This window comes from Pteronotus mesoamericanus, unplaced genomic scaffold (assembly GCF_021234165.1).
Source record: "Pteronotus mesoamericanus isolate MK-2021 breed Mesoamerican mustached bat unplaced genomic scaffold, CSHL_Meso_final scaffold_12, whole genome shotgun sequence".
Lineage (NCBI taxonomy): Eukaryota > Metazoa > Chordata > Mammalia > Chiroptera > Mormoopidae > Pteronotus > Pteronotus mesoamericanus.
Genome location: NW_026555303.1, coordinates 4,879,282 through 4,895,076, shown reverse-complemented (window position 1 = coordinate 4,895,076; position 15,795 = coordinate 4,879,282). Strand labels below are relative to the sequence as shown.

The 15,795-nt window shown below is 37.5% G+C and overlaps 1 protein-coding gene across 2 annotated transcripts in view; it reads left to right on the top strand.

Annotated features, from left to right (window-relative positions):
* DIAPH2 (diaphanous related formin 2) overlaps positions 1–2,058 on the top strand; it is a 908,710-nt gene extending 906,652 nt beyond the window's left edge. For both annotated transcript variants that reach the window (XM_054587910.1, XM_054587909.1), the window contains one exon: positions 1,528–2,058. In XM_054587910.1, the coding sequence (XP_054443885.1) occupies positions 1,528–1,592 (65 nt within the window). In that variant the 3' untranslated portion in view covers positions 1,593–2,058. The remainder of the gene's footprint in view (positions 1–1,527) is intronic.
* The last annotated feature ends 13,737 nt before the right edge of the window (positions 2,059–15,795 follow it).

Sequence of the window (15,795 nt, the reverse complement as noted above, 5' to 3'; positions counted from 1 at the left end):
TTTTTTAAGAAGTCCCAAACCATACTGTATGAAAACTAGTGACATCTAAGTAGTAATCCCTTTATCTAGGAATGTTATCTCCACATTTGTAAAGTCTGAATTGTGATTCATACCACAAACTAAATATTGGATTTTTAAAATAGTATCTTTAAAGTGTTGCCCAAGTAAACAATCACTCATATATATCTCTGGAAAGAGAAAATGCCTCTTTCATTCTCTCCTCTCTGTGATATTATTGCTTGTAAGTCACTAAGTTTATAGCTTGTTGCTTCAGTGCATTCATACCGGGGTATTAAGGAGCCCAAGGTCATGGAGGCAAGTTAATCTTCTTTGCATTTTGTACTGACCACAGACTATCTGGAGTCAGTCAAGAGACACCAGCACAGATGAAAATGATACCTTGGCAAAATCTCAGCAGTTCTCACAGTTCATCCTTCTCGTGGGAGAGACAGGTGTCTTCCTTTCGTATCATTATCTTAAGGAGGGAATGAATAGTATCTTGAGAGACTCCAACATTTACCTCTGAACAAAAGGGCCTGCAATTTAGGTGTTAACTTGGCACTGTAAGTCCCCCAGCATACCATTGATTTGCCCTGTAACTTTCATCAGTAAAGCAGAGGTAATAAGATAGAATGAAATGGGCTTACCTCCCAGGGGTGTTGTGTGAATTAGCAAATTAAGGAATGTGAAGTGTTAGCATTTATGTAAGTGCTGGTGGTTGCCATTATTTCTAGGGACTTAGTCTCATACTAAATAGAGACTCTAAGTGTATTATGCTTTTGTCAGAAAGGGATTTTTACCTGTATCAATTGTGTTTAAGCTGAGCATAAAACAGAGGTGATGATAACATAGTAGTGATCATCTCAATCCAGAGCTGTAAACTTTTTTCCTATTAAAGCTAAAACTATTTTCAGCAACTTTCAATACTTTAAAACTTTACTTTCCAAGCATTTTGCCAACAGTTATCTCTACAGTGATTATGTTTCCTGTGACAGTTGAGGGGAATGGGACCTATTCATTATTCATTCCCATTATGACTATATAATGTATTGAATTTGTTTACATCATACAATCAGTCAAAACCTCAGTACCTGGTTTGATTCCCACATATTGCAATCATTGTAAAAATTTTTTTTAAAAACTCTTCTCCTCTGCCCAGGCTGGTGTCCTCTAGAGGTAGCCAATGTACATATTGAAAATTCATGGGGAATTGAAGTGCTTACCAAGGAATTTTATTGTCACCTGCTATTTCCAAGGGGATTGTGCTTGAGGAAAGTCTTCTATTTCTTTTATCACTCTTACTTCACTTACCAAGGAAAGCTATTTAGTGCTGATTGCCGAACTCTTGAACTCAGTCTGGCAGCTGCAGTGTGAGCTCTTCCAATCTGGGCTCCTTGTTACTTATTTACATATTCATTGGAAGTGATTTTTTTCATGAAGATTTGAAACCCTCTCTCAACCTGGCATCCTGTAATAGCTGAGATCTAAAGCTCACCATGTTTTTGGTTCTCTCTCTTTGTCTTTCAGATAACAGACGGGCACCTTTGGAAAGGTCACGCTCTCGCCACAATGGAGCTATCTCATCTAAGTGATTCCTGATACCAAAGAATATAAAAGTATTTAAATATACAAAATCACTCATTTTGAGAAGGACAAAACATTCACTCAAGGGATGGAGAGGAAATATATGCATTCTGCAAAGATCAAGCTAAGCCGGATGAAATAGCCTGTATTTGTAAAGCTACTGCAGGACTCCTCCCACAATTAGACTAATATGAACATAATTACTGAGATTATAAAATGTGTGTTCCATTTAGTGTAAAGATGTGTGTTACTTGTTATTGCGTGTGACTTGATGGTAATGGTGAAAAGCGTAAGCAACTGAAGGGTTCTAAAACTTTCAAAAACATCCAGTTTGTAAAAAATTTTACAATGTTACTCATATTTGCAGGTCACCCCCCCCCCGAAAAAAAAGGAAGTAAAGAGAAGAAAGGAATAGAAAGAAATAATTACTCAATGTCTGCTTCTGATTCTTCTTACACAGAAAAGGAAAAAGGCTAATGAAAATGTGCATGTTAATGATTTGGAGAGGCACTAATGTTGCATACTGTGTAAGAGAAGCCATTTTGGAAACTGAAAAAATTACTGCTTCATCCTTGTCAAGTTATGTAGAATTTTATTTCAAGTGAAAGCTCATGTATTCATCTACTTTGGCTGAAATTAAACATCGTTAATCTAGAGTTTCAGCATGATATTGCAGGCAGTTATCATTGCTAAAAATAAACCAAAGTTTAACAGAAGCAGTTAATATGATTTAGATTTTATTTAAGGAAGTGTTTTCTAATTATGCACATATATCTACTTTCTACAAATACTTTATATGGCTATTTTTGAGAAAAACTTCACATTTGAATGTTTATGCTAAGGATGAATCTGAAAAATCTATTACCTTTATTTATATTTTTAAAGGTAAATATTGATTCCTAATATCTGTGGTTTATTTCTTCTCTCTATTGCTTCTTTCTCCCACGATCCCCTTGAAAACAGGGAATAGAATTCTCTCTGCAGTAGGCAGCAGAAAACTGAAAGGTCAACTGTTTTATCTGCCTTTCTACTCCCCTTTCCGATTCTGCCTTGATGGTCTGAAGAAAAAAAAATGTATGTATGTATATATATGTGCATATATTTATATCTCCTGTTACAGTAATTCCACATCCCAGTGCCTAAGTGAAATTTTTAGTTATCATACTTACTTACCTATATTAACAAATTAAAATCATGCTGCCATAAACACCTGAGGAGGAAAATAGGCTTTACGTTTTTCTTAAATCAGTGAGAACAATAATTATACGTAAATTGTTTATTCTTTTAAAATATACATTGAAGTAATGCGATATAACTTATCTGGAGTGCAATTTTAAGATTAATCCATGCAGATGATTATTGCAAAAGATTTCTTATGTGTATACATTTCCCTATTTCTCCTCTAAAGAACATTGTAGACATTCAGAAAGAACAAAGGACTGACTTGGCAAGTCACCACTTGAGATGAAGGAAACAAGTAACCAATAGCTCCTGGTTTCCGTTACACAGGTGTATAAAGATTCAAACCGCTGCCTTTTCTTCCAGTGTATTCTTACTTGGAAAAATACTTTAAAAAGCTCTGAAGCTGTTACAATAGAAAAATCGAAAAGAAATACACTATCTGAGATTTTTCAGTTTTATCTCAAGAAACATACATAGGCACACACAAACAAATTTAAGGGACATACCAATTTCACAGTTTTGTAAACAACAAAATATAGGTTCTACCAATTTATGTAAATACTTAATGTGTGGATTTTTGACTTAACGTCATTTCTGAAACCTTCATGGTATGGCTTCTTTAAATCTTTTCACAGCTTTTTAGTCTGTAGGAAAATGGTATTTTGAAAGATTAACCCTGACTAAAATTTAGGGGCATTTGCCATGCCATATTATTAAGCTGGTCAAGGTAGAAATACTAACATATACCACCTTTTCCAGGTGTGAAATTGCCTTATTTTATATTTTGTGGAAAAAATGAAGTACTATTATTAATAAATTATATATTTGTATTTAGAGCAATCCTTCATGCTTCTCTCAAACATTAGGAAGCCTTTTCAGGGTCTTTCATGAAGTTCCAATAATTGAGTTTAGGGAATTGCGTCCCAGATTTATAATGGTCCTGCTCTAGCTATTTGCAGTCTGGAATTAAAAACTGTCACCAAAAAAGTACTTAGTGACATTTTTAGTAATGAAACAGATTATACCAGGGGTCCCCAGTCCCCAGGCCATAGACCAGTAACAGTCTGTGGCCTGTTAGGAACTGCAGGCAAGTGAACAAACCTTTGCTCGCTCTACTACATGAGCTCAACCTCCTGTCCTCCCTGTTCCCCACCCTGTTCATCCGTGGAAAAACTGTTTTCCTCGAAACTGGTCCCTGGTGCCAAAAAGTTGGGGACTGCTAGATTATACTAAAGACTTTTGCTGGATTTATCACTACCACTTGTGAGAAGCAACAGTTTATGAATATTTTCTTCAGAATGATTTTAAAATATTATAAAACTCTTAAAATGTTTACTACTAGTTGTATTAGTTTCTTTTGGCTGCTATAACAAATTATCAGAAACTCGGTTGCTTAACACATCAGAAATGTATTCTTTCACGGTTCTAATGACCCGATATTGAAACCAAAATCCATGCTCCCTCCAGAGGCTCTAAAGTAAAATATTCCCTTGCCTCCTCCAGCTTCTGATGGTTATTCGCATTCCTTGGTTTATGACCACATCTCTCTGCTCCATTTTCACATCTCATTCTCCTCTGTGTACCTAATGTCCCTCTGGCTCTCTCTTATAAGGACACACTTAGATTGGCATTTAGGACCCACTCAGATAATCCAGGATAATTTTACCTGAAGATCCTAAACATAATTATATCTGTAACACCTTTTTTCCAAATAAGGTAACATGCTCAGTTTCTGGGGATTAGGTTGCAAATTATCCCTCTTTTTGGAGGTGACCCTTGGCCCACTCTAGTCTGCCCTCTGTCCCCCCACCCAAATTTAGGTCTGTCCCATTTGCAAGATATCTTCATTCCATCTCAACGTTCTCCCCAAGTCAACCCATTACAGCATCATCTATGTTCAAAGGTCCATCCGAATATCATCAGTTTATTTTTTTAATATTTTCTTCATTTATTTTTAAAGAAGGGAAGGGAGGGAGAAAGAGAGGGAAACATCAATGTGTGGTTGCCTCTTGTGCGCCCCCCACTGGGGACCTGGCCTGCAACCCAGGCATATGCCCTAACCAGGAATCAAACTAGGAACCCTTCGGTTCACAGGCCAGCACTCAATCCACTGAGCCACAACAGCTAGGGCCAAACACCAGTTTAAATGTCTCAAATATCATAATCTAGATAATCTAAATCAAGTATAGGTAAAATTCCTGGGGCAAAATTCCTCTCCATCTGTGGATCAGTACAAGAAAACAAGTTATCTGCTTCCAAAATACAATGGCAGGACAGGCATTGGATAATAGTTGTGGACCTTGCTACTCCAAAAGTGTGAAAATGAAAAGTAGAAAGGAGTCATCTGTCCCAATGATTTTCAAAATTCAGACAGCAAACTTCCCATAGATTTCAAAGCCTGACAATAATCCTCCTTGTCTTGGGGCTTTACTCTTTAGGCTAGTAGCTCTGTACTCTCGGTCCATGGATTGAGTCTCTCCCTCTCTGCCTATAGCTTTCATTTCTGCTGCTGCTGCTGCTTGCATGCTTGAGCCTCTGGCTCTGTGCTTGCAGCTCTACCCTAGGAGTGATCCTCTACATTGAATGGTAGCACATGTTTGCAGTTTTATTACCCTGTTTGCTGCCTGTAAAATTGTAGTAGTCTGACAACTTTCTCTCATTTTGTCCTATCTCTGTCCCTTTCAGGCCAATCTAAAAATGTTTCTGCTGGTATAATATTCTAAAAAACTCTGTGGGCCTCCCACATGATTCACTAGTGATAACAAGAGAGTCCTTATGGATCTTTGCTGGATAACCCCATCTCTACTCCTGGCTTCTATTGACATGGTTGAGAGGATTCATGAGTCAATGCATAATCACTCCAGCACTTGTGAAAATTGTCTAGCCACATGGTTGGCTTTATCTCCAGAGCACAGTATCCTAACAGTGAATCTGGTTATTTTAGCATCTTTGACAATTTGAATAGGCGCAAAATTTCCTGAATCATCAAGTGGTGGTTTCTTTCTGCTTAATAGTTCTTTCTTCAATTTCTCTCTTTCCTCTTGTATTTTAATATAAACTCAAGAAGAAACTAGGCCATACCTCCAAGCTCTGCTTAGAAATCTCAGCTAAATATCCAAGTTCATCGCTCACAAATTCTACTTTCCATGCAACCATTGGAGACAATTCAGATAAGTGTTATGATGCTATATAACAAGGGTCACATTTCCTCCAGTTTCTAATGAAATGTTCCTCAGTTCCTTCTGAGCTCTTACCAGAAGAACCTAAATTATATATACATAAAATTTATTTATTTTTATAGAGAGGGAAAGGGAGAGAGATTGAGAGCAGTAGAAACATTGATGTATGAAAGATACATTGCTTGCCTCTCACACACCCTCTAACTGAGGACCTGGCTGGCAACCCAGGCATGTGCCCTGATGGGGAATCAAGCCAGCGAACTTTTGGCTCACAGGCCAATGCTCAATCCACTGAGCCACACCAGCCAGGGCTAACATTTATATTTTTATCAACAGTTTGTTTAAGGTTTTGTATGCTTTTTCTATCACACGCATCAAAAATTTTCCAGCCTTAACCCATTATCCAATTCCAAAGCCATGTCCACATTTTTAGGTATTTGATATGGCAGGCCCTTATTTTCTGGTACCAAACTCTGTATTGGGTCCCTGTGGCTGCTGTAACAGATTACTGTAAATATTGTAGCTTAAGTCAACAGCTGTTTATTCTCTTATTATTTTGGAGGCCAGAAATCTTAAATTCAGGTGTTAGCAGGGCTATACTCCCTCTGGAAGTTCTAGGGGAAAATCTCTTCCTTGCCTCTTCCAGTTTCTTGTGGCTCAGATCCCTCTCTGCTCTGTCCTCACATCACTTTTCCCTCTGTGCATCTAATCTGCCTCTGCCTCTCTCTTAGAATGACACTTGCGATGCCATTTAGGGCCCACCCAGTTAATCCATGTTACTCTCCTCATCTCAAGAGCTTTAACTTCATTCGTGAAAACACTTTTTCTAAATGAGATAACATCACAGGTTCTGGGAATTATGACATGGACATACCTTTGGGGATCCACCATTCAGCTCACTACAATAATTACTGCAAGTAAATGTACTTTTCAAAATGCACCCTCAGTGCTCAAGCCAAATTCAAGATTGTCTCTAAAAGCTATTGTCTGCACAGGCTACTGCATGTTTTGATGTTAAATGGCTAAACAGGCTATTCCAAAATTTGGTTGGTACTATTGCTTCTATGGCAAGTTTGCTTGAAAAAATAATTGGTTCCAATTCTGAGCTCATCTGCCTTTTTTATGGAGTCTTTAACCAAATGTCTTCTATGATTCATAATGCAGGCATAAAACTACCTCTGATACAGAAAGGTTCTTTACAAGCTTATTTTAGATACTGTGAATCATTCAGCTGAAGGGAGAGGTGACAACAAAGCCTGCTCTGAATGGTACTGAAGGAGGTTGTGCCCATGCCAAGACACCCAGAAGTATTTTGGTATCAGTAGAACTGTGGATTCATGCTCTCATTTTGCCTTGGAATAACCACCTGTCTCTTTGCAGGACCAAAAATGACTTGCAAGTTATATGTAATGCATACTTACTTATTCAATAAAGATATACATTAAATGTTCTGCCTATGATAATTGATATTAAGGATGAGTGATAAGGTACAAACTCAAGTATTGAGACAGGATGTAAGAAAGTTCTAGAAAGAGAAACTTCAACTAAACAGAATGCAAGAGTGTTTCCATAAGGACCTGGTCAGGTGAAAATTATAGGATGTATTCAAAGACACACGTTGCCTATAGGAATCATAAGATTTTCTTAAAGTATTGCTGAGCACTGCCTGCCAGAATAGTGGAGAGAAGTTTGCATAACTTAGAAGTCCAAATAAGCCAGAATGGTAATTTACATCCTTCAGAGAAACAGTTCCACAGAAAAGGGTTTTAATTATTTATTTTTGTTTTGATCATAGAATGAAAATAAATGGGCTTCAAATGCTGAGAGGAGTAAAAATCTAGAATGAGTAGTAAAGAATTATAGACAATTATTCTCAAAAGAATTTCTCATCATAGGTGGCCCAACTTGAAAATGAAGTCTTGGACAAGGTAATATCTAGGTCTGTAAATTATACAATCTAAAATACCTGGCAAAACCATTGTTTCCCTTGGAATGGTTTTGCCAAGAATCAAATACTTGGCTTTTTCTTCCCCAGAGACCCAAGTAGTCAAATTCCTTAGTAGGGAGTCTGGGAAACAGTATACACAACTAGGGGAATTGGAACTTAATGCCAACAGCTTGAAGGAAAGTGGTAATCTGAAAACTAACCCTTATGCAATGCATGTAATATGCTGCATAGTTTTGCTTTATAATACAAAGAAAGCTATAGCCAAAGATCCCATTTACAGACTGAATTTATTTTACTATCTATAATCCCAATAGCCACAAATAAAATATTATTACAGTTAGCATCCATTGCAGGAAAAAACAAATTGCAACTTCATGAACTATGCAAATCTTGACTTTCTTTCTAGTCCTTTCTTGGAGCTTGACCAGAGTTAGATTTTTAGCTATGATGGCCTTATAAGTTGGCTAATAGAGGCTAAAACAATATTTTCACCTATATTTTGGCTAACTGAGATCCAGACAACATTTTCCCCTTTTGATATTTATGAGCAAAGCACAAGAGTTATTATCATACAATTAGAAATAGTAATAAACTTCAAGCTTCTCTACTTTGCTATAGCCTCCAGTGTGGCTATTCTAATCACTGAGTGTCCATTCAGTGGACATTGTTTTTCAGGACACAATTATGTATTAAACATAGCTGATACCTTCAGGGATTTCACAGTCTAGCGGGAGATAGGACAAGTACAAAAAGAATTGTAATTTGAAGTACCAAGAAAGAGTAAGATCAATAAGGCCTATGAGAATTCAGGAAAAAAACAAAGTACTTTTATGTAGAGGGGTGAGGTGAGGTAGGTATTAAGGTGGGAAACAAGTATCAGTATAGATATTTTGGTAGGATGGCATTTGAACTGAATTTTAAAGGGTGATTTGGAAATGTGAAGGTTTTATTCATTCAGTCAATATTTAATGAGCACCTACTATACACTGACCATAATGCTAAGCTGTGAGAACATAAAAGTGAACCAGACAGATGTGGTCCCTATTCTCATGCAGCTTACATCTTTTTGAGGAGGGAGGGAAGGGATGAGCAGAAGTACAAACTCTGATACGCATGTGTGAGGAATACTGAACAATTCATTTTAACTGCAGTGGTATGCCCATGAAAGTGTGCAGTGGTCATGTGGTTTGGGCTTGGTTTTATAAATAGTAGGAAAATACTAAGAGATTTTGAGGAAAGAAATGATATGGAGCACTTAAGATGATACTGGAAGGTCTGTGTAGGACAGAAAAGAGGTCACAAAATGCCGACTTTGTTGGGGGCTAGTGCAGAAATACTTTTGGTAAATAATGAGGGCCTAAACAAGGGCAGCATCAGTGGGGCAAATCTAAGTGGCATCTAAGGAACTGGCAATCAATTAGATGTTGAGGGTATGAAGAGAGGGAGGATTCAAATATGACTCCAAGGTTAACGGAATAATTGAACATGAGAAAAGCTCATCTTTGCAGTTGTGATACTATGGATATGCACAGCTGCAACTCTGACACTTGACATGATCCTATTATCTGTACTGTTGGCTCATTCATACAAGTTTTATATACAAGGAACTTTAAGTCATAAAGACATAGAACAAACAGGAGAACATGATTCTGCACAAGAACTTATTCAGTGATATTATAGTAATTATGGTAATAAGGGCAAGGGGAACTTCTCTAGGTTGCATTTTTTTCCTTTCATTATTACTCTTTTTCTCTCACTTTCCCATTCCTTTCTCCTTTTAATAATGCTGAAAAGCAAAACATTGAATCGCTGTTTAAAGAAACAAAAAACTGACAAAGATTGAGCGAACATTAAAATGTACTTGTTCACTGTTGGCCTCATAGTGACAGGAAAGGCATTTAGATGAAGTATAATCTATGGAAAACGCTCTAGTTAGTTCATAACTAAGACTTCTTAAGTGTCTGGTTAACATTTTAAGTCATACATGTAAGAGGTTGTTGAGCAATTATTACTCTCCAGAAGAATAGCAAATTCTCCTATGTTATTATTTCCCCAGTAATCTCTCAGACTTCTAAACAGTGCCCGAGTCTATTCTTTTTAGGCTAACTACCTTTCTATTCAAAGGATCATAAGGTTTCTTTTCTCAGTACATTTAACTGTTGAGTACATGTGACACTGAATGGCTTTATTTTAGCAAATATTATTTTGTTTGGGAAGAGTAACTGGTTTATGAATCTGCTTCATCTCCCCCCTCGCTTCCCACAAATATTTTTTGTCTTGTCTCTCCATTTTCCTACAAACAACTGAATATCACAATGGGAATTAAGTTGTAAATACCCAAATGCTATGATTTTTTTTCTTTGAACAACTTTTGGAAACCTATCACATGGAATAGTAGAGTAGCATAGACTTGACAAAAAATCAAGTAAGTAAGTTTCTTACCTGACTGAACAATTGGTAGCACTTAATGGTGGTGCTTGCGGGGATGGAAGAAAGGGCAATGTGAGGGGTCATGAATAACGCTCCATAGCAGAATTCCGTATAATGATAAAATCAAAAGTGCCTTTTAGATGTCAATGACCTTTTGACTCCAGAGCATCTGGGATAAAAAGCTGACATACTGTGACCTTATATTGTGTGGTGCTACGTACTTTTGAAAGAACTTTCACTTTTCATATCCATTATTTCATCATCTTGCTTCCTCTCAGTCTACAAGCATCCTCAAGTTTCCTCTGTCCAATTAAACAGTAACCTTCTTGTGGATCTCTCATTCAAGGCTATCATTGGTCATCTGATTGCCAATCCCTATTAATTTCTCTTAATCCTCATCCTGCTTACTTTCTCCCACTCTTCCACAAGGTACACCTAGCCCTATCTACTCCCAACACTCAAAAGATTCCTTAGTTCCCTTTATTTGTGGTTGTCTTCACATGACTCCTAAATATAGGTGGTATCTCCTGTGTTCATTTGTATTCATCCCACCACTGATGTCATCTTAGCCATTTCCATGGCTTCGACAATTTCCTACTAGCAGATGACTCTGAGATCTTTCCTAAATCCCAAAACCACTAAACTCAGTATATTTCTAACCAAATATGTTCTCCAGAAAACTAATCCTTTTATCCAGGTTTCCTGTCTTTACAGGCACTACACTTTCCCAATATTTTAGGCAAGAAATGACAGCAGCATCTTGTATTATTCCCTATCTGTTAATATCCAGTGAAGCATGGAACTTGGTCTCCCTGTTTCCGTCCTTTACCTCTTTGACCTATCCTTCACACTGCCAGAGATTGCTTCCTAAAAGGCCTTTATTTGCCTCTTCAAAGTTTTGATTATTCCCCTTGATTAAAATTAGCATGGACTTCAAATTTCCCAGGAGCAGGCTCACACACATAACTTTCAGTCCTTGCCACCATCCTTCTAGCTATGCTGTCCTGGATTTATCATTGGAACTTGCCAATGATAAACAAACAGACATATGATTACATCCCCAGCATGTACATACCTCTCATGCCATTTTATGTACATACAGTTTAGTCTGTTATGACCACACTGCCCAACTTCAAGGAGCAATACCATGTTTCTGAAGCCTTCCCTAATGTTCCTTCCTTCATTAAAATAAATTGAGTTATCTATGTTCCCACAGCAATCTGTTCATATACCTATTATGGCCCTTATTTCATTCTGCCTTCTACTAGAGTTGGTTGTCTGTGTCCTTGACTAAAGTGTAAGTTTTTTGATAGTGATGACTGCCTCATTCATCTCTGGGCCTTTACAGAAAGACATTGTGCAATGAATTAATGTGTAGTGTCAATTCTAGGTGAATTAAACAAATGAAAAGGAATGTTTCGTATAAGTAATGGAAAATCATAGCTAATTTCCTCATACAGGAGAGAGCCTAGAATTCATTATTGCCCTGGGAACTGCAGGCCCACCTAAGGTAAGCACTGAGGACAAGCTCTCCCAACTGTAAATGACTGGAAGTTGATTTTAGAAGAGTGCTTTCAGGAGCTGATAACTGAAGACAAGGAAGAAGGTTTTCTCTACAAGGTCAAGCTTTTAACAAGTATCTGCAATGTACACTGAAAGATTTAGCTATATTCCAATTATGTTAATATGTTTTATATGAGGGCCTCCAGCAACCAAGAATCACCTCCCTAAACAATTTAATAAGTGTAAATATCAAAGCAGAGTTGTAAATGCAGAACTTATTTGTAATGTACCAACCTTGTTCTTATCAAATGTCATGGGGTATAAGTCATAGCAATTATGATGCCCCCTTTTAACTACATTTATTTTGCTTTTTTAAAAGTATAAGCTTCTAGCCTAGATGTGTGTTCTGGAGTCACAGAGGTCAGGAACTTTAGGGTCATAGAATTAATAGGCTTCCGTAATAGTAGAAGGACCTCATGGGTCATTGACTCCACCCACTGACACAATATACTCAATATTAGGCTTCAAGTTGTGGGACCTTGTGGGTTTCTCCATACAAGAGATTTCATGATCTAGAGAACAGAATTGTGGCTTTCTCATCCCTCCCATCACCTGAGCATGTCGATGTGTGCATGTCCCTGTCATGAAGAAGCTGAAAATTTTGCAGGAAGTCTTCAAAATCTTGATTGCCATCTTGCTATGAGGCAGTTCTGGATGTTTTGGCATGTGAAAGTGAGAGAAGTAGGCCTAATTTTTCTGGCTTGGACAGAAAGTCATCCACTACACCCAGCCCACAATTCCTTTTTCCCAGTAATCTCTTTCACTTCCCCCTTTTATACTTTAAATCAACCACTTAGAAGGGGAAGAAAAAGTGTCTCTCTTACTCCATTTAACTAAGCATTCAACAGCAACCAACCTCCTTTCTTTGAAAGGAGTCCTTCTAGACTATCTGCAAGCTTCCCTGGTATTAGGTAGGAACACTGCCAGGCTGCAGAAGTCTCTTGGCCAGTGAATCTGTTGTTAAGGGTTTTGAAAAGTACCTATATTACCAAAGGTTCCCTGAAAAACAAGGAACAAAAGAATAAAATGGCATTTAATCCTTGCACCCAAGAAGTTCTTCAGTAACATTACTTCCCTAATGGCAGCATCCCCCTACCTTTTGGTTTTTAACCATGTTAACAATAAGCTCTTCATTTGTTCATCACTAATTCAACAAACAACCATTGAGCAACAACTATGTGACAGACACCATTTCATGTGAGCCAAAACAGATGTGATCCAGCTCTTCTTCATGAGCTTATAGTCAAGTGGAGCATGTCAATGGTAAACAAATCTATATTTGATTGCAATTACATTAAGTGCCTAAGAAGAAAAGAATACAGTTACTTAGGGGAAAATAATGGTGTATATGTGTATGGTGGGTAGGGAGGCCTAAATTACATCAGGTGATCAAGAAAGTACTCTCTGAAGAAGTGATATATAGTTGGAGGCCTAAAGAATGGGTAGAAGTTAACCAAGTGAAAAGTGAGAATTTGTGTTGAGTCAATGTAATACAATTAAATCCATGTAATGGGGTAGTGTATTAGTCAGCTTTGGCTAGGTGGTACTATGATTACAAACCATCCCCAAATCTCAGTTTCCACAGTAAAGGTTCATGTGGCATCTACAGTTTATTTGAGTTTGTGCTTCATATGCCTTCTTCATTCCAGGACCCTAGCTGAAGGAAGAGCCCTTACTTGGGCATGCCACTCTTATGACAGAGGGGAAAGTATAAAAAAAAGCTGTCCCATGCCACGGCTTTTAACTGCTTCTCATCACATATGGCAGAGGTCACTTAGGCTCACATTCCATTGACAAAAGCAATGGCTTTTACCCATACCCCCCCCAATGCAGCCATCCCAACTTAACTCACCCTTCTCTGAAAGTCTCCATTACCTAGATCTATACTGACCAGTAGAAATCTAATGTAAGCCGCAGACATAGGTTTAAATTATCTAGCAGCTATATTTTTAAAAGTAAATAAAAACCAGTGATATTAATTTTAATATAGTAAGTCCTCACTTAACATTGTTGGGTTCTTGGAAAGTGTAACTTTAAGTGAAAGGAGGTTTAACAAAACTAATTTGACCATAGGCTAATTGATATAAATAAAAGTTCCTATGGCATATTTCTGGTCGCAAAAACTTCTAAATAAAGACCTGAAAATACTTCTAATATTAACCAGTGAAATAAATGTGAGCTATACATACATTTAAGAAAGATGGATAAAAACAAATAAGATAACTATTTTCCAACTTGCTAATTCCAGTTCAGGGACCCGGGTTGTCAAAGTCTGCTGTAGCAGCTGAGGAGAGCACAAGGAGGGAGCCCTCACTGGACATGATGCCCTTCCATTTCATGGCCACTCACACACATACCCACGCAAACACTGGGACAATGTAGATATGCCAATTCACCTCACGTGCACATCTTTGGGATGTGGGAGGAAGTTAAAGTCCCTGGAGAAAACCTGTGCAGACATGGAGAGAACATGCAAACTCCACACAGAAAGTGGCTCCAACTGGGCATTAATTTTTTTTTTTTTTTGTCATCAATGTTAGACCAAAACAATGCTGGACTAAACGACGTTGTTCAAAGACCTGCTGTATACTTAATTTAACCCAATATATCCAAAATATCATCCTTTCAATATATAATCGATATAAAAATTATTGATTTTTTTATCCTTACCCGAGGACATTTTTTCATTGTGTTTAGAGAGAGAGGAAGAGAGAAAGAGAGAGAGAGAGAGAGAGCCATCAATGTGAGAGAAAAACATTGATTGGTTGCCCTCTCGTACGTGCCCTGACCGAGGATCAAACATGCAACCTGGGTATGTGCCCTAACTGGGAATTGAACTCACAACCTTTCAGCCTATGGGATGGTGCTCCAACCAATTGAGCTGCACCCCCAGTGCAAAAATTTTTAATGAAACACTTTACATTCTTTTTCATACTGTGTTTTCAAAACCCCATGAATGTTTTACAATTACAGCACATCTCAATTCACATGCAATAGCCACATTTCCAATGCTCAAGAGCCACATGTAGTTAGTGGCTACCATATAAAATGGTACAGATCTTACCTTTACCCTGTGGCTCAAGACAAGTTCTATCTTCTCCTTGAAATACATCCCACTCAAACCATCACCTGTGGAGATGCTACTTTCCAAAGACCCAGCTCACAACTCACACACACTAAGAAGTTTCCCTGGATTCTCTCAACTAAAATCCATCTTTTCCTTCTCCCATATTATCATACACATTATTTTATTTTATATTTTTTAAGACTTGTGAGTAGATAATACAATCATTTGTTCCAAAACTCAGAGAGTACCAAGGGATATGCATACAATGATACCTTCCCCCACCAGCCACCATGATTCCTTCCCTTGGAGACAACAAGTGTTATTAGACTTTTATGTATCCTTGCAGGTACATCTTATGCATATACAAATGTATATGTAAACATCCTCTCTTTCTTCCATCCTTCTGAACTTAATGGCAGCATACTAAACATACTGTCTTATACATTACATTTTTATACTTGATAGTCTATATTGGAGATCACTCTATATTAGAACATAAAGCATACCTGTCTCCCTGACAAGGCTGTTAATAATTAGAGGATATAGATTTTGTTGTTTTTTTTCCCTGTTTACTCACATAGCTCTGTATATTGGACTCTGTTGCTATGCATGTTACTCAGTCAGTAAATGTTAAATTGAATTGCTTAAACTATTACCAGTTTAATCTCACTAGAATGCTCTTTTGCATATGACATCAACCACACCCATCAAAAACTCATTAACTTCTAATTGCCCATAGGACAGTTTTGATATTCAAGGACGTTCACAGCCAGAGACACAGTCCCTTCTAGATTAATCTTTATTCCCCAGAGACATACCCTTTGCTTTATCTTTTGGGGTAG